This window comes from Lasioglossum baleicum, chromosome 14 (assembly GCF_051020765.1).
Source record: "Lasioglossum baleicum chromosome 14, iyLasBale1, whole genome shotgun sequence".
In the NCBI taxonomy this organism is placed as follows: Eukaryota; Metazoa; Arthropoda; class Insecta; order Hymenoptera; family Halictidae; genus Lasioglossum; species Lasioglossum baleicum.
Window position 1 is genome coordinate 2,753,457 of NC_134942.1, and position 21,045 is coordinate 2,774,501.

Genomic DNA, 21,045 nt, shown 5'->3' on the forward strand with positions numbered 1-21,045 from the left:
ACCAAGAACAGACATGGTTCGTTCATCCGATACGGAGAGCCATCGAGAGAACTGAACCGAAGAAGAATAAGAAGGTAGTAGGAGGAGTGGCGAAGGTTTTACGAGTCGGGAGCGAGCATCGGATGGTTAATTTGCGTAATGTTCAGTGTTCATTGTCGCGCGAGGAACAATCGCGCCCGGCTCTCCGGCCCGCGAAAATAATCGTTTTACGAGCGAACGGGAACGAATTCGTTAACATTTCGTAACCCGGCGCTACTCCCAGGAAGCGTTGCATACGCACACAAACTAAGTATTCTTTCGGGCCCAGCTACTTCGCATTATACTGCGAGAAATCCATTGTATTCCGTGATTTTTTATCAACCGGAAGGGATGGAGACACGCGATGCCTGAAACTTGTACTTAAACCAACGTATCGGAATCATTTTAATTTTACGGCCCGGAATCGCAAATTAACTGTTTCGTTACACGTGCTACTCGAAAAGGTTAATAACATTTAAACAGCTTCTTTTTATTCTCGGTGAACTGCGAATTTTTCACTTTAGTCATTTATTTTCTGATGATTCCTTGTATTTTATGGAGACTCCGGATCTTTATCACAAATCATTTTATACATCACTTGTAAAGCGATGGGACCGAACAAACATTTTGTTTCTTCTTGAATCATTCTAATAAGTTGGTTATTCGTATTCACATGGAAATTTGTAATGTACAATTTATTCGAAAATGTCGTACGAACATTGTCTTTCTGTGAAATAATATCCCAATATAAACACGTTATTTATTTTCTAGTACATAGTATATTAAACAACGATCCCAAAATATTGTTTTAATTGGAACAATTCACTGTTACATCCGATCAAATTCAAAGAATAACACGTCCGTTGTTTTACAAAATCGTGACGATACACCCTATGAAAGTCTCGGAACAGTGAAAAATTCCACGAACAGTCTATTTAACATAATAAAGGCGTGCCACCATAAAACTAATTGCCGAAGGAACGCCAACAATAATGAACGCGCGCAACGTCGAACCAATTAAAAAATTATTTTACAAAATTTTGACGACGTAATCACACCCTATAAAAGTCTTGGACCAGGTAAAAATTCCGCCAACAATCGCAGGAATCTGCAATCAAAGGATCCCGATCGTCCCGTTATCCGGGCCGCAGATCTATCAATCTCTTCTCGAATAAAAAGGCCTTCGAAAGTATTATGTTCGTGTTTCTGGGAACCCGTCGGGCCCGGGGTGGGAGGTGGCAGCCATAAATCAGAGGCGGTAGTGTTATGTCGATCGAGGCTTGAGAGATTCAATAACAATAACTTCCACGAACCGAAGCGAACCGAGCCGAGCTGACCCGAGCCGCGCTTCCGCTTGCCGCTACCTTATTACGTCAGAATTTGTCGCGAATGTCGCGACCGACCGATGAAAAGTTGCCTGCTCGCGTTTTATACCCCCACAGTCTTGTGTTTGATCTTCCGTGAACCGGATGTGCGTAAATATTGATCGAGCCAAGGCCAGATACGAGAGAATCGGCTTTCTAACTTCGAGAAGCAACAGCCGGCCGATTCTTCTCGAGACTCTGGCCTCGAGTGTCGGATGTGACGTACCCTTGGAACTTGCTATAGTCGTCGGATCGAACCACGTGTTGAAACTACGACCGTGGCTGTGCACGAGCCTAACCGAGAGCCGCCTGCCGGGCCTAACCGAAATACGATCTTCTCAATGGAGGATTGTCAGGAATTTCTTTGCGAAAATCTTCCGCTATGGCCCCTTCGTCTTTTCTGGTGAGTCCTTTCTTGTAACCTCTTCGGGGTTAAATTTTATCAAATGTGAAAAAAACTTTCGAATCAGACTCGTCATGACAATTTAGAAAATCGAATAAATTTTATATTATGATTTTATTTATATTTATATCATAATTTTATATTAATTTAACTTCCTCGTTCTTCGAACGGAAAAGAAATTCTAATCACTTTAACCGTAAAATATATATCGTAGTGCAACGGGTTAAGTTTCGTTTGATTACATAATTACACTGCGGATCTTCATGCATTCATGGTTTCTAAAAATTTTCAAGAAATGCTAGAATTGAAAATTCGACAGAATTCAGTACAATTTTCATTTATTTCGAATATTATTTAGAAATAAGCTTTATTTAGGAAAGAACTTTATTTAGAAATAAGATTCTATTTTTTATTGCACTTTCTTAAAATTCGTCTGCAAACATTGAAAATTGCATAAACATCCGCAGTCTAATTATAATATTATCAATGCTTTCGTAGTTTTTGTCGATATTGTTCCTTTTTACTCGGAGTAATTTTATTTGTAAAACACTAAACGTGATCTGATTTTCCTTAAAATTACATTTATTAATGGCAAATCCATGGAGCAAGAATTTATAGAAAAATGGTGCGATGAGTAAACTGTGGATTTTATACATTTATAATACAGTAGACAGCACAGTGTAGTCTCACTTTTTCAAGCTTGTACTGTTAAAATAATAAATGAGAGATCAAGGGGAAAGTAAAATTAGCTCCCAGCAGGAAGCGATCCCTTTGAAATATAAAACTCTCGAGGACCCTAACGCACTCAATATGAATCTTAATTACGCTTTTCCTCGACGGTCGTTTTTAATTTCGTCGAGTTGGTTAAACTTAATTTCGGACGTGACTCATGTGGGCGCCCGTAGCCCAGGTACACACGGTGCATTGACACTTTCCAAGAAGGCCCGAGTTCGTTTCGGCTTCTATACAACGATACCGTGAACATTTTAATTCATTCACAATATTTTTTTTAACGATCTATCGCTCTTAGTACTGCGTCGAATTCGGTCGTTCGATGTTTCAGGGACTGTACATACGACTGATATATTTTGACAAGTTAATTGTAGGAAGTAGAAGTTGAAAATATAATTCTCCTTTTAATAATAATTGGACTGCGGATTTTATGCATTTATGATAAAAATGGATACGCACACTTCGAAGCAGTGTTTTCGAATACGCACACTTCGAAGCATGTTTATGAAATTTATAAACAAAGCAGTGAATAGTAGTAAACATGATCGATTATAGAATTGTAAGAATGGTGTCGTCCGAAGGTTAGATGACTTCATAGTGCTCGTACAGTGGTCGTGTAAATATTCCGGTCTTCGGAAATACACCGTGTGTATTCGTAATTGAGGAAAAGGGTGTGTCGACAGCATTATAAGAGTTATGAAGGAAAGTTCTCACGAAACGAGGAAAACCCTGACAAAGAGCAGAACACCACGTGTGCGTCTGCCATGCCGCGAGGAATCAGTAGTCGTTGCCAGTACCACGTCAGACACGCACGATGAGGTCACCGTCACGTCGCGTCGTTCTTCACCAAAGTGAACGTAGAAACAAGTCGGACAAGGTTGCAACGAGTTCTTTGGGAACCTCCGCCATGCCGAGGTCTCTTCCATATTTTATCCAATTAAACATTGACGGGATTAAATGGAATAATTCATCGTTTCCCGAAACACATACACACAGAAATTCTGCAGTGCACAACTCGTTCCGTTCCTTCTACGAATTAGGTAAACTATTTTCCAGACGGTTTCAGTTAATGCAGATGCTTCTGTGGAAACATCTCTCTGGATTCTTTAAATGGTTTTGCATTTGAGCATAATTAATTATTCTTGTCTTGAATGTTAATATTATTGTTGACTAAAATGTTTCAGTTTTATAACAAAATCGGAGATCTTATTTCGGAAATGAATTTCTGTTCATTTTAATAAGCGACAAATTATTTCGATTATAAAAGACTGAACGAAGAATTTCAGATTCGAGATTACTATTAACGAGGCCAATAACACTAGAAATTAAATCATTAAGGAACGTAACGATTTCTTAGAATTTCGACAATGAAATCTTTCTTAGTAAAGTTCGAATTGATAGAATGAACATTAAATTACCAAGTTTCGCATTGTGCGCGAGACATTAGCGATTCCACGGGCCTAAATTCGAAAGTTTTATATTCTCTCCTTGGAATTTGACTTGCATATGTGCGGCACAAAGGCGGCGGGGAAGGCAAAGATAAGTTTTGAAAGAGCTTCAAATGGCCGAGCAGCAGCGTCGGGGACCTAATTAGTTGGAGTATAGCCTAGTCGCATGATAATGAATATCACTGATATTTCTTCTGGCTGGGTGGAGCATCGGGTAGAGAGGAAGAGAGAGAGAGAGAGAGAGAGAGAGATATCTGGGGGAGGGGGAAGAGGAAAACGAGAGATACGTTTCACGGTCGTAGAGAGGATGCATATAAGCACATGTACAAATAGAAGTCGGCATTCGAAGCAGATGTCCCACGGGGTTTCTGGAAAAGGAATCGACAGCAGGACGAACGTCTATGCATACACGTCCAAGGAACAGAGCTTCCATTCAAGATCCTAAGCAAATATATGCATGGGAACTTGAAAAGCTTCGACAAGTAGAGGAAAATTGTATTCCCATTGTGCGACGTTACCAAACGATATAGTAATAAATTTTTATTAAAACACAGCTAGAACAATTTACTAACGATCAATGATTAAACTGCAGTTTATTGGAATAAGATCAAAATATTTCAAGGCTGTTGAGAGAAACAGGGATATTGAATAGAAATCGACAGGTTTCACATTTCTTAGTTTATAATTAAAGAAATTTGTTCATGCAACAAATATATTGTCATAAACATTTGTGAGCTTGGCAATGAATTTTCGTATAGATTCAAGACAGACATGTTTTTGGGATGGTAATAGATACTAACATGTTGCTGGTTTATTGTTAATATTGTACATTATTTCATTCAAAGATTGTGATAACAAAACTACTTGTCTGAGACGTACTTGAGAAATCGTGTGTAGAAGGACATACAAATATTAGCAACAATTTTGTTTTTCCCTTTCTCACATAAAAGTCTACGATCCTACTGCAAAATGTCTGGAGAACATCTGGAAAATTGTTCGTGATCCTAAAATAGTCCAGGTCACATAATGACAAAAATCGAGGTCTGAGAACCGAGGGGGTTGTGGAAGGGTGTTTCCAGGACCATGAAAGGGTTGCAGCATCTGCGAACGATCTCTCCAAGAGCCAGATTACGTTCCACGCAGCCCGGCGTGGCACCCGAGCCAGTTTTCCCAAGGATGCTGCGTCGGACAGTGTAGCTAAGGGAGAAGGACGTGTTCAGGGATCGATGCAATGGAGTTTCGAGGGACGGTGGAGCATTTCCACGGTGTGTCGTCGTGTCATAATTCATCGAACGACCGATAAACCGGGCAGAGGAGGCTGGAGGGTTCTTTACGTGCGAAAAAGGACCCGGGCGTGTATACCCCTGTAATCGGAGCAGATGTCCTGGCGGCGGAGACGGTTCCTGGAAGTAGCGTGGGCCAGCGCAGCTATAGATGGCTACTAGAAGGACCAGAAAACGACCCCTCGAGCGCCGTTTCGACTCTCATCGTCTCTCCCCTTCTTTCTCTCTCTCTCTCTTTCTTCTCCTGGGGTCCTTCCTCTCCCGGAGAGAGAGCATGCCTTGCGCCCATGGCGGGCAAAGAATGCGCGGACGGTGATTCTGCTTTTTGTTGCCAGTTACGCCGGGAGAAGGAGCGCTCTCTCTCTCTCTCACTATACCCGGCCTTTGTACTTTATTTTTAGCCGGAATGGTAAACACCTTGCTCACAGGCGCCGCCCTTCGATCCTGCATCATTCTTTCCCCTCTTTCTCCTGCGAACTGTGGCCCGGGATACTCTTCCTCTTCTTACTCTTTGGCTGCTTCTTCCTCCTTGTCTTTCTCTCTCTCCTCCTCGCCTTCTTCCATTCCCGTCGGCTCGTTTTCTACCTTTTCTTCTCACTTTCTCTTGCTCTCCTCCGTCGCACGATTCTATGGCCCAACACCTAACGGGTGACTCGACGGTCTCCGAAGGGCGACGATACTGCCACCTGCGCGGCTGAGCGATGAGGCTTCGGTCAGCGGTGCTCAAACCGTTTCGGTACAGGTTCGTCGCCTTTTTCGGGATTTTACGTTTTCACGCAATTGCTTCGAACAGTTTGGAAAATACCGACCCTCGGATGGTTAATCTATGATAGCGAGTCAAACTCGTGATGAAGATTTCAAACAGAATCTAACGTAAACGGTGGCTTTATTTTCGGAAGAAATGAAATTCTATTCTTCGTGACCAATATTTAAGCATTGAAGTAAATGTAGAAGAACAAATATAAATGTTCTGGACAAAATGTCAAGTTGTCTTCTAACGTCAAGTTGTTCGATTTCTCGACTATTTCTCTACGTGGGAGATATAATTTTTATGAATAGACAGCGGATCGTCGTGCAAAATAAAAATTCTCTTCGTGAATTGCAACACGCTGGAGCGAAATAGAAATTTGTTTTCTTTCTGAACCCCTTCAGCGATTAGGACTTTCTTTGTCGTTTGTAATTTCCTATAGAAAGGGAGAAAATCTATATCTATTTTTTGCCTACATGTTCTCCAATAACTGTACATTAACGAAACCAAGATATATAAAACATACATATATTTATTAGACTCTGATCAGAATCTTGATCACGAGTCTGCAACGATATTGTAGGACAAGGGGTTAACGTGTTTGATAGGATGAAAATAATGTGACAGTATTTTTAAATTTCTTTCCGCCACACCCGGTATATATCGGCCTCTACCTTCTCGTTGCAGGCCACCTCCTATCGATTCCTCATTGCGAACCAGATAAATCGGACCCTCGTTTCTCGGAACCGGCCAGGTAATGGCAGGGACGTAACCCTCCGCGTTTCTTCTCCCATGGAAAGCTATTGTCCGTTAGTCTTGTTAGCCGTTTTCGTCGTAGTTTCTCGGTCTGTCTAGAATTCGGGGCCTCTCGGGTCCAGCAAAAATTGATTGCGGCCTGCCGGCCCGTCCTTTTCACCAACGATCCTTTTCGGCCTTCTGCTGCTCTCGCAATAACCGATCGAACGATCCTAATTCGGTCTCGTCGAGGACAGAAAACCAGCGACAAAATTGTTAGGTTCTCGCACAGGAAATGTCCGATTTGAAGATGCAAATGTTACGAGTAGACTGTGTAGGTGTTTATACATCTAGGAACAAATTAGCTGGGAAAAATATAAAACGGTAAAAGATCAGAAAAATCTAATGCTTAAAAAATTAAATTTCTACCATGATAAACTGGATATACCGGTTACAATCGTGGCTACTTTGATTAATACATTAATAAATTTGTTACAAATCGGACATTCATATGCTCCAATCTACTAAAAATGAGTAAAAATTAAATTTCTGCCATGGTAAACTGAATACAATACCGGTTACTTATCTCTAAATCAAAATTGAATTCTACTTTGACTGATAGGACTTATTTAGGGCAAATAAAATTTGTTACAAATCTGGGTCACGCAACCGCACGAAAATGCCACCTATCTACAAAAGAGCAGAAAAAAGGGATCGAGAAGATATCGATGAAAAGTTGAAAAATATTAGGTTCAAACATTTGGACAGGCGGAATTATATACCAGATAGGAATTCTTATAATAGATAAGAACTGCAAATATTGAAGCGAAGTGGGAAACTAGGAATGGCCCTGAGACGTGCTCGACAGCCTGAAAAACATCCGATCCGAACGGTTTAACCGTAATAACAATATTACATAATGATGTTAAGTATACAGGAAATTATGCTAAACGGAGGATTGTAAAATGGTAGCTTCTGTGTGGCGGAGTCGCTATAAAAATAGTTATACAAATTGTGTCGTTTATTTTAACAAGATTATGATAGCGAGAGTTGGATCGGGCTTCGAAGAAAATTACTATAGCTTCGTACACCATTTTTAATAGCATTTCTCCTCGCGTGGGCCACCTGTCGCGCACCGATCCACCCCCGAACGTCATCTGGACGCCCGAAATTCACGACTCCGTCATTCATCGTCCATGGAAAGCGATGGATCTCCGCGAGAGTCCTTCGTCATTATTATTAATAACTGTAATTATTACGTGACCCGCTATCATACCGCGCTATCCGATTTCACACGGTGTCTTATCGCGCAACACATGTCGCGGACAATTTGCCAAGTGTCACCGGCGAGAGCAAAATGGCAATTCGAGTTCGACGAACGCGATTCTGTGCGCCTAATTGTCCGAGGAAAATTGCCGGTCTGGTACCTGGGAACCGTGTAAATTAACAGGCGAGGATGATAAGTAGGATTTTCTCTTCTATCTTTTATTTAACAAACTTTTAAACACTTGTACACGAAGATCCAATTTTTTATTGGATCAATTTCTAAAAATATGTATACTAACAATAAGAAACTAAAATCAGAAATGTGGCACAACATTCTGTTCAGTCGAATCTTTTATTCAACAAATTTTTAATCATTTATGTACAAAGAAAGTGAAATGAGAAATGTAATACAAAACTCTATTGTAGTATAAAATTTGCCAGTCTGCTATACTCCATTTCTCAATATCATGAAAGAACAACGCAGGACACAAATAATCAATTTAGTTCACCTTCATTACGGTTTTAAAAAAAAACTGAACTTGATTAAGATTCATGCATATGGTTAAACGGCTTAATTCCGAGGATACGCTTTCATGAAAGCAGTTTCGAGTGACAATGACGGGCACCAGGCCCGATAGATTATCATTATCGAATAATTTGATTAGGTAGACGTGATTGTTATGCATTTAATCCGAACCAATGGCGATAATAATAAAGGACGGCGTATCGAATCCTGTCAGGTGAGACCGCAGAGGGTTAAATTGCACGTGGATCACGCATGCACGTTCGTTGCGTCATTGGTGAGTGCGCATGCGTGTAAGATCACGCAAGGTACGCGTACACACGATACGCACTACCGCAATAGCATGAATACCCAGTGGTGTATCTAGTCTCATAGACTCCCGTCTTCAAATGAATTTGTTCGCATACCTTCCACTTTCATTAGTAAATTTAAACAATGTAACATTTATTTTAAGCAGATATTTCTTAACATCATTTTTATATTAAATTTCTATATGAATACAGGACAAGAGAGAAATCAAAATTCCATAATCAAAAACATCTATGATAGAAAATAGCACTTCAAATTGCTCGAACAGGTTTTTAGACATTCTTGATTGACCACTGAGTGACCACTTTTAATCAAATTGTATTATTGAATATAACAGACAATTGTTTAGTTTAATTTCTATAATAAATGAGATAAGGGACATTTCTGATTTTCAGTGGCAATTTTTAATCGAAAATATATATTTATATATACTCGAATATAACATATGGTTTTCTATCTTGATTTCTACATCAAGATTTTCTTGAAAAAAGTGTTACTTTATTCGATAAAGATGTGTGTAACTATCCCGTGTAATGGAAATGGCACTTTAAAAGCTTCAAGCAGTTTCCAGAAGCTTCTGATGGAGAGTAGCCGTCTTCTCATTACTCTTTTCCCACTTTCTTCCCGTAGAATGCGACCATTCCGGACTCTGGCGATTAGCTTTTCTATTCTCACTTTGTCAACCGGTCCGAACCAGTCCGGGAGTTTTGAAACGGCCACGGTATCATCTTCCTGGTACCATTTTTCCATTGAACGTGCCTCGAGCCATTGCTCGCTGTGCCTCGTGTTCACTGATTCGTTTCGTTCGTGTACTAATATCGATTAATCGATTTGTGATATTCGTTTAGCAATGACAAATTAAATCTTCAAACTCGAAAGATAAAAACTGGTTCAAAGAGATTAATTAAATTCACTGTATTCACGAAATTCGAATGAGTTTGACAGGGTCAATTAAAAAATTCTGCAATTGCCACAGCTTTAAACAAAGAAGTTTTTCATTCTCTTCTAGAATTACTGTGGAATCACTGCTTTATTTAGTTCCTAATATTTAAAAACACTTTTATTATATATCTTAGACTATTTTAATAGAAAATACCTTTACAATATTGATTGAATATTGCCTATGTAGTAGTACCAATATTAATTCATTAGAAAAATAGAGGACAGAAAATTTTCACAGGGACAGATGTTCGCAAATCTGTTATAGATTTGCAGTTCTGTATATTATCGTTGAAGAGTATTGTTCTCCGGTCGGTCACACGCAATACAAAATGATCAATGCCGTTAAAGTTTGTTGTGCTAATAATCTAGCTAGCTAGCCGGCCTCGGAATAAATGTGTCTCGTTATGAATGAAAATTTTTTACCTCTTTAGCAATACAGAAACATCTGGGACGTGTCATACATAATACATAACACCCAATACATAATTCTTCGTTCTTTACCCTTTCTTACGTGGTTTTGTACATTACAATATGTTCCATATTCCACCATTTATATATAATAGTAATTTATAGATAATAGTAATTACTACACACGATTAACATATAAAAATTGGATTACCAACGCTACATGATAGATTCATTTAAAGTTCTTTTCGTTTTCACAAACATCGCATACATAAATATTCATAGCGATCGCTCTTCTTCGTTACAATTTTTTTTCTTTCTTAATTACCTGTTAGTGACTGAATGAATTCGGACGATAATGAATTACTATACCGCGGATTTCATGCATTTGTGAATAATTTTTGTCACAATTCTCTTCATCATTTTGTTGAATTTGTTAGCTAAAATATATTAGCCTCGGCTCGCTAAAATCGTGAAAGGAGGAAAGAAATTTCTGCGCGAGTCCTGTTGCTTGCAATTGACAGTAACAATTTTTATTTCGCATACAGTTCAGAAATCTATTAATCACGTTACTGTTTAATACGTATATAAATTGGAAGGGAAAATTATGTTTCAGGGGTTTAATCGTCTTCTTTTGTTCATTGATCAACAGCGTGGCGCCTACGTTTGATGTTACGTCCCTGCTACTGCTTACACACTTATTACAGCACCCATAGCTTCGCACCTGTAGACATACCGTGCGTGTAGAGCTCGAATATTCCACGTCTGACGGTATGCTTCTTCCTCTTCTTTCTTTTCCACCGTTCGCCTCGACTTTCTCTCTCGATTTCATACCCGATAACGCGTATCGAGCCGGTAGAAAGCTAGCAGGAAGTTCGATTCAATGGTAATAAAACGATACCGACCCTGCGGTGATATTCCGTCGCGTCTACCCACTTCCTCGGGTACCAAGGCAAATTTCTATTTTTCTATTCGACAGCTTCATCATTTACCGACACTCAATTTAATCTGTTTATCTTATTCGAACTCTTTCAAGAATAAATTTATATATTCTCTGCAATGTGGTCGATTTACAAAATTATAATTATAATATATGGATAAATCTCCATTCTCTCGCATTTAATCTCTTTACTTTATTCAAACTCTCTTTCAAGAATGAATTATATATTCTCTGCAATGTGGTCAATTTACAAAATTATAATTATAATATATGGATAAATCCATTCTCGCATTTAATCTCTTTACTTTATTCAAACTCTCTTTCAAGAATGAATTATATATTCTCTGCAATGTGGTCAATTTACAAAATTATAATTATGATACATATATGGATAAATCCATTCTCGCATTTAAACTCTTCACTTTATTCAAACTCTCTTTTAAGAAAAATTTATATATTTTTTGCGAAGTGTGCTCTCTGAAATAACATTCATTGTAATCGGATGGACATTTTCTGTAGCAGTTCTTTTAATTGATTAAATAGCAGATCTTTTTAATTGAAGATGCACAGTTTTGAAATGTGAAAAGCTTTTTCTCGGAAAGCGTTGTTAGGCACGTTGATACTAAATTTTAACTGTGTGTTCTTCATCAGCGGGTAGATGAATCGGTATGTGTTCTTTTGTCGTGGACTGCTTCGTTCGTTAGTAACAATAACATTTAGTGAAGAACGAAGGGAGAAGTCGTGACACGTGCTACACAAAATCAGGTAACTCTTAGTCGTACTTTGACGAGCCAGACTCGCGACGAAGGTTTTTAACAAAGTCTAATAAATATGAATGTCACGCGTTTCATTTTAGATGAAATAAAGTTCGATTCTTTTGTAATCGCAATAGTTGAGCATTCTCAAAGCATTTCTCAAACAACTTTCCAACCACTGCGCCAATTTCGATGTTTATACGCTCAAAGTAACGCTTGAAGTGTCACCTTTCCGGCGGGTCCACAAAGTCACGATTTCTCATAGCACGGTACTCGCATAATCGTCACGGTGGTCAGTGCATTCCGGCCTCGAGAACGGGTCCTCGTGAGAACAGGCTGACAGTCGAAGTTCCGATCGAGGAAAAATCGAGCAGAAGAAAACAGGATCGCAAACGAACATGACGAAAAAGGATCTCCCGCGAGGGAAAGAGGTAGAGATAAGAAAAATGGAAGAGAAGATGGGGAAAAATGCAAATGCTCGAGTGCAACCGCGTTGCATCATTTAACAGGGACTTCGACACCAGATATTCCAAGGCGAAATAAAAGAGAGAGGAAGAGAGAAAGAGAGAGGAGAGCGACTTGTCTTGCCGGGGCCCGATCGCTCGACAATCAAGAAAACCGCAACGGCGTTACTTATAAATAGTAAAGCAACCTCGTATCTCCTCGGATCGTTGGCCTCTCACGCGGAATCGTTACGTTTACGCTCGCGTACGCAACGTACCGTGGCAGAGCGTAGAAAACCCCCTCTCTCTCTCTCTCTCTCTCTCTCTCTCTCTCTCTCCCTCCCCGCGGACGTACTCACGCACCGTCACGCATTCCGTGACGAGAGAGAGAGTCCTTCCTGCGAGACCGACGAGATATTACCCACGGCCTCTTCTCCGGCACCACTCGTCTTCGCCATGCGTAGTCGCAGAGACTGTCTCCCGACCGATAAACTTCGCGTCATCAAGATAAACTTCACGTGATATTAAATTCGTCTCATTCCATTTGTCTATCACCCATTTCGTTTTATACAGTCTAGTCATTATTATACTTGCCACTGGTGCTGGAAACTTCATTCCCTCGCCGGAGGATGTACTCGATTTTTATGGCGTCTTCCGAGGTCTTCCTCTGGAGAAAGTGTAACAGCTTTTACGTACAGAGTTTCGGGATGTATTGACGCATGTTGCGGTAGCGTTTATAATTTGATTGCATTTTTTCTCTCAATTTCAGTCGGTTATAAATGGACAGCGAATGGATTAATGAAGGTGAAAGGTTGTATTAATTCTTTTATTTTTACTGTGTGTGTGCCATTCTAAATTTTACTATTGGCATTCTCTGATAAATGCATAGAATACACTTACGACTAAATGCTATCGGAAGGGAGTAGAAAATTATATAGGAAAGATTAGAAACGAGTTAATGTGTGGTATTAATATATTACTTCCAGTATATTAAAATTATTAGTGAAAAATCTTTATTCGGCTCCTGTGTCTTACAATAGATGCACAAACAATTATTTCGCATAGCACAATAAAATTCATACATTAATAAATTGTCGTAACACGGTTCAACAAGTTTGTGCGAGCAGTGAATGGAATTACAATATGCTAATAAACGAACCAACGAACTATGTAACGCAAACGATGATCAAACAACGACTGACAAATGTTCAAACAAACGCTCCTTCGTGCACACTCGTTTCTTTATCCATACATTTTTGCCTCGCACTCGTTATTAGACAGCGGATCTTTATACAAAATAAAAATTTTCTACCTGAATCGCAACGAACTGGAGTAAAATAGAGATGTATTTTCTTTCCTAATATGTTTAATAGGCTGAAAATAATATAACAGTACTTATAAATTTTTACTGTTTTAACCCTTTGCACTCGAATGGCGAATCTGAGGCGCCACTAAAAATTGCCATATCATCATGCAAAACAGTTTTAATATTATTAAAGTCTGTATTCTATAAATTGTGAAGAGCTCAATTGTTATATGCATAAGAAAACAGGTTCAATTTGATGTGCCCAATGTAAAAAAGATTACATGGAATAAAAATGATCTGGGTTGAAACAAATATCTCCATTTTGGAATTCAAATTGCTTCGAGTGCAAAGGGTTAAATTACACGTTCTCATTTTTGCCATAAATGCATAAAATCCGCTGTCTACTCATTACGTTTCATTTTACCACGTTTTTATTAGCTCGCTTTCTTGTCTGTCTGTTTGTTCGGTAGAAATTTTGCAATTGATTTTAAACAATCTTCCCGATGTTCGTTCTCAACACACGTGTCCACACAAGGTTCTCTGCCACAAGTTAACAGTGCAAATTCCTTTTAACACGGTGTGGCCGTATTTGTGCGTTAATTGAATGAACAGTTGTCGTCGAAGAAGGTATTTGTTTATCGGATAATGTCCCCGGCATTCCCCCACTGAAATCAGAGACCGGCGACCGCGCGTGATCGAACAAACGAAGTATGTATCAGTCGGTCGCGTCTCGGCTATCGTTTACAAGACCACTGGCGGAGAGACTTGACTCCTCGCCGCGGAAAAATCACGGCTATACCACTGCGCCGGTCTTTGTTTCATTCACGGCGCGCTGCGTGTCGCGTTACGACGCGTGTTGTACGCACGCACTCGAGCGTGAAGCTCCACCCTCTCAAGGATAAGAGGTTAATCGAGGAGGTGAGGCAAGAGAAGGCAATAAGATAATATAATAAGATAAGAATAAGATAAGAGAGAGAGGCAATAAGATTAAAAATTATTCGGGTGGGGAAAGTGTGCGGCGACACAGACTCGCGAGTCTCCAACTATGGAATTCTCAGTCGGCGATCGCTGATTCAGATTTTTTTAGTTCGCTTCCCCTGGGAAAAACAGAGACGAGACCTCCTGAGAAACATTGTTTGGCACAGTTTGTTGCAAGTATATCACGTGCGTTTGTCGTGAAATAATTTCTTTTTATCGATTTCGCACACTGTTTATTGCGATGTTAACACTAGGTTTACGGAGCTCTAGAAATAACTATTTCATTTTATTAATTATTAACCCTTTGCACTCGGAGCTATTTATCTGGAAAATTAAACATTTCTTCCGATCTAGGATATTTCCATTCCCTATGATTTTTGAAATTTTATGAATATGAAATTGGTATAATACCGCATACAATACCTAAATGTTTAGTAATTGATTAAATACCGATATATTTAATGATAGAAACGATATTTTGAATAATGGTAGAGCAATTTTTAGTGGGTTGCTCGGAGGGGACAACCGAATGGTTAATTTTTATTCTCTTCTTTCATAAATTTGCTAAATAGTTGCTCAGGAAAGCATCTTTAATAATCGCAAATTAAGAATATCAGAACCCGTCTGTTCGAATTTATTTGCAATCAAGATTTCGCACGTAGTTGTTTAAGAACTCTGGAATCAACAGGTGTTCAATAAACTATGACGGTTCGTTCATAAACTACGTTACAACTCTAGCAACCACTTCTCAGTTGTATACTTCGATTAGAAATACTATCGAAACATAACGTCCGCAATGATTTGTTAATTGAGGTAACATTGGGATTTAACAGCACGAGAGAGGTGACCGGATAATTTTTGGAGTGGGGCAATTAGGCGTGCCGTAGCCCCCACACGTCACGCTGCGTGTTTCGTAAGAGAATTTCACAGCCTTGAGCGTCGTACCCACCGAATTCAATGGACATTTAATCATACCGAAGGACACGTAGTACTACGCGTAGTATGGCCGCCGTGTAATTTCATGGTCGAGAGAAAACGAGGGTACTACGACGTACTCGAGCGAGCAGCGCATCCGCGGTTAGGCGAGGAAACATAGTAGGGAGCCCGCGTGTGCGTGGAAACGTGTGTGCGCGCTCCGGTGATCGTTTGATACACGCGAGGAGGAAACGAGCTCTACCCGCTGGAATTAAATGGACTTTTTCTTGGCCGATGTGTTTAACATACAACGAACAATCTGTTCAAGCAGTGGACGGAGTTATCAATGTTTATAAACGCTCCCTCGTGCACGATCATTTCTTTATTTCGTTCAATCAAATTCGCTTCATACATTTTGCCCCTCATTCAGACACAAGTACAAAAGGCCACTTCGCTGAGAAATTGTTCACTTCTAGCCACCGGCTTTATGTAATGGTGTCCCTATCAATTCTATTACGTCGAAACAACTAAGTTCGCGACCTCCACATTTCCTCAAACAAAGTCATTTATATATATTTTTTAAGCACGAGTATTTTATATCAAGTTGGACGCAAAATTCAGAGCTTTCTAATGATATACAGTTCAAAAGGAATGGTCAACGAATAAGGTTATAAGGGTACAATAAAAGAATTACGAAACAAAAGGTGCGAATTTAGTTGCCAACTTAATATATTGGGTGCACGTTGATAGAATTTTATCTCGGAGAACTTGACGGTCGCGTGTTCGATATTTACTAGAGTCTGTTCAAAGTCTTCGTCACGAGTCCGACTCAATGTTACAAGAAAAGTTATACCGTTATAACATCGGAACAAAAAATCATGGGACGATCATGCTGGGCTCATTCCAAAGCAGTTTTCCATTTGTAAAAGTAGAATCTACTTTTTCCTTTCTAAAATCTGTTCACCTTTAACCGACCCCCCCCCCACAGGTATTCCAAAATTTTTTCACGCATCAAAATGACTGTGGATTTAAAGATTGAAGACTCCTCGGTGCGACGAGCTTGTAGATTTCATGTTAGAAATGTACAATTCATGAAGCGAATCGAGTGTAAGACATGTCTATTCGAACTTCCGGTTTTCTGTAGATAACGATGCAGTTGCAAATTACAAAGTTTGATTAATATTTGACCGATTCTCGTGTTAAGCGAGCAGTGCGTCGAATTTCCTGATAACGATATCGAACACGAGCACGCCGCATGTTCTCGGCGTCTATCATATTTAATATAAAGGTATTCAAGATGGCCGACGAGGAGGATATCCTGTCTGTCCAGCGAAGAAGGTGCTAAGTAGCCTGTGCAGACCATTTATTAGCTGCGAGCCGCTGGAATATGCAACGAGACGGAGCTTTTTTAATTACATCGTTATTATACGGCGCCGGGGAATTTCGTATTTTTAATCGACCCGAACGTTTTATTCGTTTTGAAAGTTCTAATGGTTGGATCGTTTTTCGGAATGTTGTTTAACATTTAGTATAGTAGTAAATAAAGCAAGATAAAAATAAATTTTCGTTAGAGTTTTGTAATTTTAAGTTCGTCGGCCACCTCGAATCATTCGACGAGCGTGTTATAAAAATAGATCCATTTCCCCGAAAAGCTGCCCAGCCTAGAAACCCAGATAAAAATCAACGGTTAAGGATCACAGACGGACCTGGCCGGGGGTTCTTTCTATCTGCGTAATCTCGTGCATGCACGTTCCCACGCAACCCCGAAAACACAAACGCTATCGCTATCTAAAACGCGTTTCTTTTCTACGATTGTTACAGAGGTGGGAACAGCTGGTCGTCTCGAAGCTGAAGTGGGAATTATCCGCAGTGACGCCCGGTGACTTCCTGATGCACATCCTGAACAGACTGCCGATGCCTCGTACCTGGGACCCTGTGATGGTCAGGAGGCACGCGCAAACCTTCATCGCCCTCAGCGCAAGAGGTGAGAATCGATAGACTACATATTTTCATTACAACAATCTTCTAGCTCTCATTAAAAAAACAAATTCAACGATGTGAGATATCTCCATTGTCCATGTCTGCCTGTGATTATGGTTTTTATTTCATTAATAATCATTAGACAGCGGATCTTTATGCAAAATAAAGAATGTTTGCATTGATCATACATGAGATATTTTGTGTTTCATCGACCAATCCCCGGTACTTTTTTGACAGAATGTAATAAAATGAACACGTGAGAAAAATTGAGTTCCACCTAGTTCGATGGTATGCAGAAATTTGCAGGGAAAGTTTCCCAAGGTAGTTTCGCAATCGGTCAATGCGATTAGGAATTATCAACGGCGATTACGAAAATTCATATATGTACATCGAACGTCGATATATTCAAGTTGGAGAAAAACCGTCGATTATTCGAACGTCTATGTCCCGTAAATGTCGGCCATAAACGGGACGAAAGGGAATTCTAATTCGTTCTACTTTCGTCGATTATGAAATGGTTATTACGGTGGAGCCGAGTTCCGCGGCGCGTCGTAATCTTCGTAATACCGCGTGTGACCGCCTTGATAACGGTAATGAACGAGAAAAGGAAATTCGAGCTGTATTCTTTTCGCTTCTTTACGCATCAGCTGAGTAACGTGGAATTTACCGCGAGCTAATCTGTACAATCCTAAACTGCGTTTTAGTTTTAATCGCGGAGCAAACTCAGCTGGGACATGCATGGGCGGATGAAGTATCGGAGTTATTGGGTTTTGTAGATAAGGATTCTTGATTTCTTGTGACAGTTAACGATTTTCGCGCAGCACGTCATCAAATATAGTCCTTCACGAACATTTAGAAAAAAATTCCAATTAAATCGATGAAATACTGAGTTGTCGGCAGATTTTTGTCCAGAAAGATCGGTTTCTCGCCCACTGTGCGGCGTAGATCAGCGTTCTGCATTTCCCGTAACGTTTTCCCGAGCTCGTTTCGGCCGCGGCGATTAGAAATTATAATCGCATCGCGGGGTGGGGCATGCCTCGTAGTAAACGCGATTTAAAATGCGATTCTTACGCACGGGTCCTTCATTGTCAGCCTCGTTAGAACCGTGCCACGGCATCGTAAACAATCGGGGGCGTTGCATCGTTAACTCGCCGCGGCGCGGCGTTAATGAATATGCCTGCGCTGTCGTATAATGCACCCGGCGCGGCGCAGCGGAAACCATCACGTAACTACGTCGAATCGATTCCCCGTGCGTTTCTTTTCTTTTCGTTTAATGGGTCATGCGCGCGTCTAATTATGCACGGGCCGTGCTCTCCAACGAGAATGAAGTAACGAAAGTGCAAGGATACGGTTATTCGGACGCGTCTCTCTCTGTCTCTCTCTCTCTCTTCCCCCTTCGACGTCCGCTGCGCTCGAAAGGAAACGGCGAAAATGTTCTTCGGTTTGCCACCTCGGCGGTTTTTAACAACCGGTTTGTTTGGGTAAATTGGAAACGGTCGAAAACCTGCACGCAAACGGGGAGAACTGGTTCCAGACAACACAATCGATATGGACGAATTAATTAAGAACGTAAAACTAATCTTCTTGCACTAGACTAATATGTTATTGACTAGACTGCGGATCTTTATGCATTTATGAAGAAATTGGTTGGGCGAAATAGAAAACGGTAAAAGATTTTAAAAATTCGAGAATGTTGTACGTTGCTTTTAATATATCAAAGTCGTTAAGGGATGATATCAATCGTTATCTTATTCCTGCTTCCCACAACCGATGCAAAACATGTTTATTTTGCATAAATATCCGCATAAAGAAATGCCCTTCAAGTTGGTTTTGTGGATTTTAACAACAGGTTTGTTCGGATCAAGTTAGGATAGTCGAATACCTGCATTTAAGTGGGAAAAGTGGTGCCAAGTAGCATAATTAATATAAACAAATTAATCGATCCTTTATTCGAGCAAGATTAATCCTCATTGGTTCAATCGTCATTGAATAAAATAGTTGTCATATAATTTTAGCGTGGCCTGAATATAAGAAAAATTTTCTTTGAAAATCCGATCAATTGCAATTTTTTCCAAATTTGTCTACGCAGTAAACTAATTGTTAGAAAGAGTCCGAGTCGTATGGTCCAATATTGAAAAAATAGTCATCCCACTGTGCAGACGTATCTTTTTCTTTGGGACACGTTATTGTGTTGAAATTTTAGGGAGGGTGATATTTAGACAGCGGATTTTCATGCAAAATGAAAATTTCCTACTTGATTTTCAACCAACTGGACTGCCATGGAAATTAATTTTCTCTCTTAATATGTTTAATGGGTCGAAAATAATATAACAGTATTTTTAAATTCGTCTAATGTTTTCAATGTTTTAAATTACACCTACTCATTTTTGTTATAAATGCATAAAATCCGCTGCCTAGTGATATTAAAGTGACAAGGTCTGGGTTTAGGATATTTTAATTAAACTAAACTCCAGAGGGGTTCAATTGTAGGTTAAAACAATTTCATACAAATGCCGCGTATTAAAAAACCGTTTGAAAAAGGAGTTGGGCGTACCAAGGAAATCAGTCGCCAATTTGGCTCCGCTCCGGAAGTGTCCTGTTAAGGCAAGCTTGTAGTTCTGCGACGGTTTGTTGAGGTACAGAACATTGCGGTGTCCTTGTCGAGACCAGAAGTGCGTGGAAGCGACGGGGTATAGAAGACGAAGACGAGAGAGAGAGAGAGAAAGGAGAAGAGAGGAGGAGAGCCCCCCAGAGCACGTTCGTGGAGAGGTTCAGAGACCTTCCGCGATTCAAGGAAGCGGTTGGAATTCGTGGCGCCGTTTGCTTCTCTTTTCGCCGCTGAAAAAGAGGGTCAAACGACTCGAACTGGGCCCCGGCGACTACCTAGTTTGGCTCGTGAGAAACAATCATCGCCGTTCCGCGGGCCTGGCCGGGCCCGAACCGGCGGGCCCGCTTCTAGCCTCTCCTCTTCTTCTCCTCCTTCTTCTTCATCTCTCCGGAACCACCGGAGCCGGCCAGACGACGAAGGACGATGGTCCTCGCTTTTTCCCATTGACGGTTGTAATAACAACCGACTGGCAACGGGCAAAGAGGGATTTAAACGTGTCTCGATTCCATCGTGCCGGGCGCCCCTTCTTCCACTTATTCCTTCTTCTTCTTCTTCAGCCGTGTCTTCTTCTACTCCTTCTTCAGCTCCTCCGGCGAGCTCTTCTCAGGTTTTCCAAGGAGACCGAAGAATTTCTCATTTTTCTTACTTGAATTCTTACTTCGGAAGAATCTCGAATTTTGGTAATTGTCCGTTGACTTCTTCTTCTTCTTCTGTGACGTCTTCAGCTTCTTCAACTTCTGCGTGGCTTCTAATTTTTCTTCGGCTTCACCGTCGACATCTTCTCATCTGGTGCAGTGTTTTTGAAGGATCTTGGATTTTGGTAATTATTGACTTCGTCGTCTTCGTCGCGTTCTTCTTCTTCTTGGAGCTCACCTTCTTTGGTGAGCTTTTGCGGGATCGTATCTCGAACCTAATTGCTTCCTAACAAGTAGATTGTTCTGTAC

General features: G+C 40.3%; 1 protein-coding gene across 1 annotated transcript in view; it reads left to right on the forward strand.

The window, feature by feature from the left end:
• Cycd (cyclin D) overlaps positions 1-21,045 on the forward strand; it is a 63,691-nt gene that overhangs the window by 29,159 nt on the left and 13,487 nt on the right. Inside the window, exon 3 of the mRNA XM_076437691.1 lies at positions 17,335-17,497. Within this exon, the coding sequence (XP_076293806.1) occupies positions 17,335-17,497 (163 nt within the window). The remainder of the gene's footprint in view (positions 1-17,334; positions 17,498-21,045) is intronic.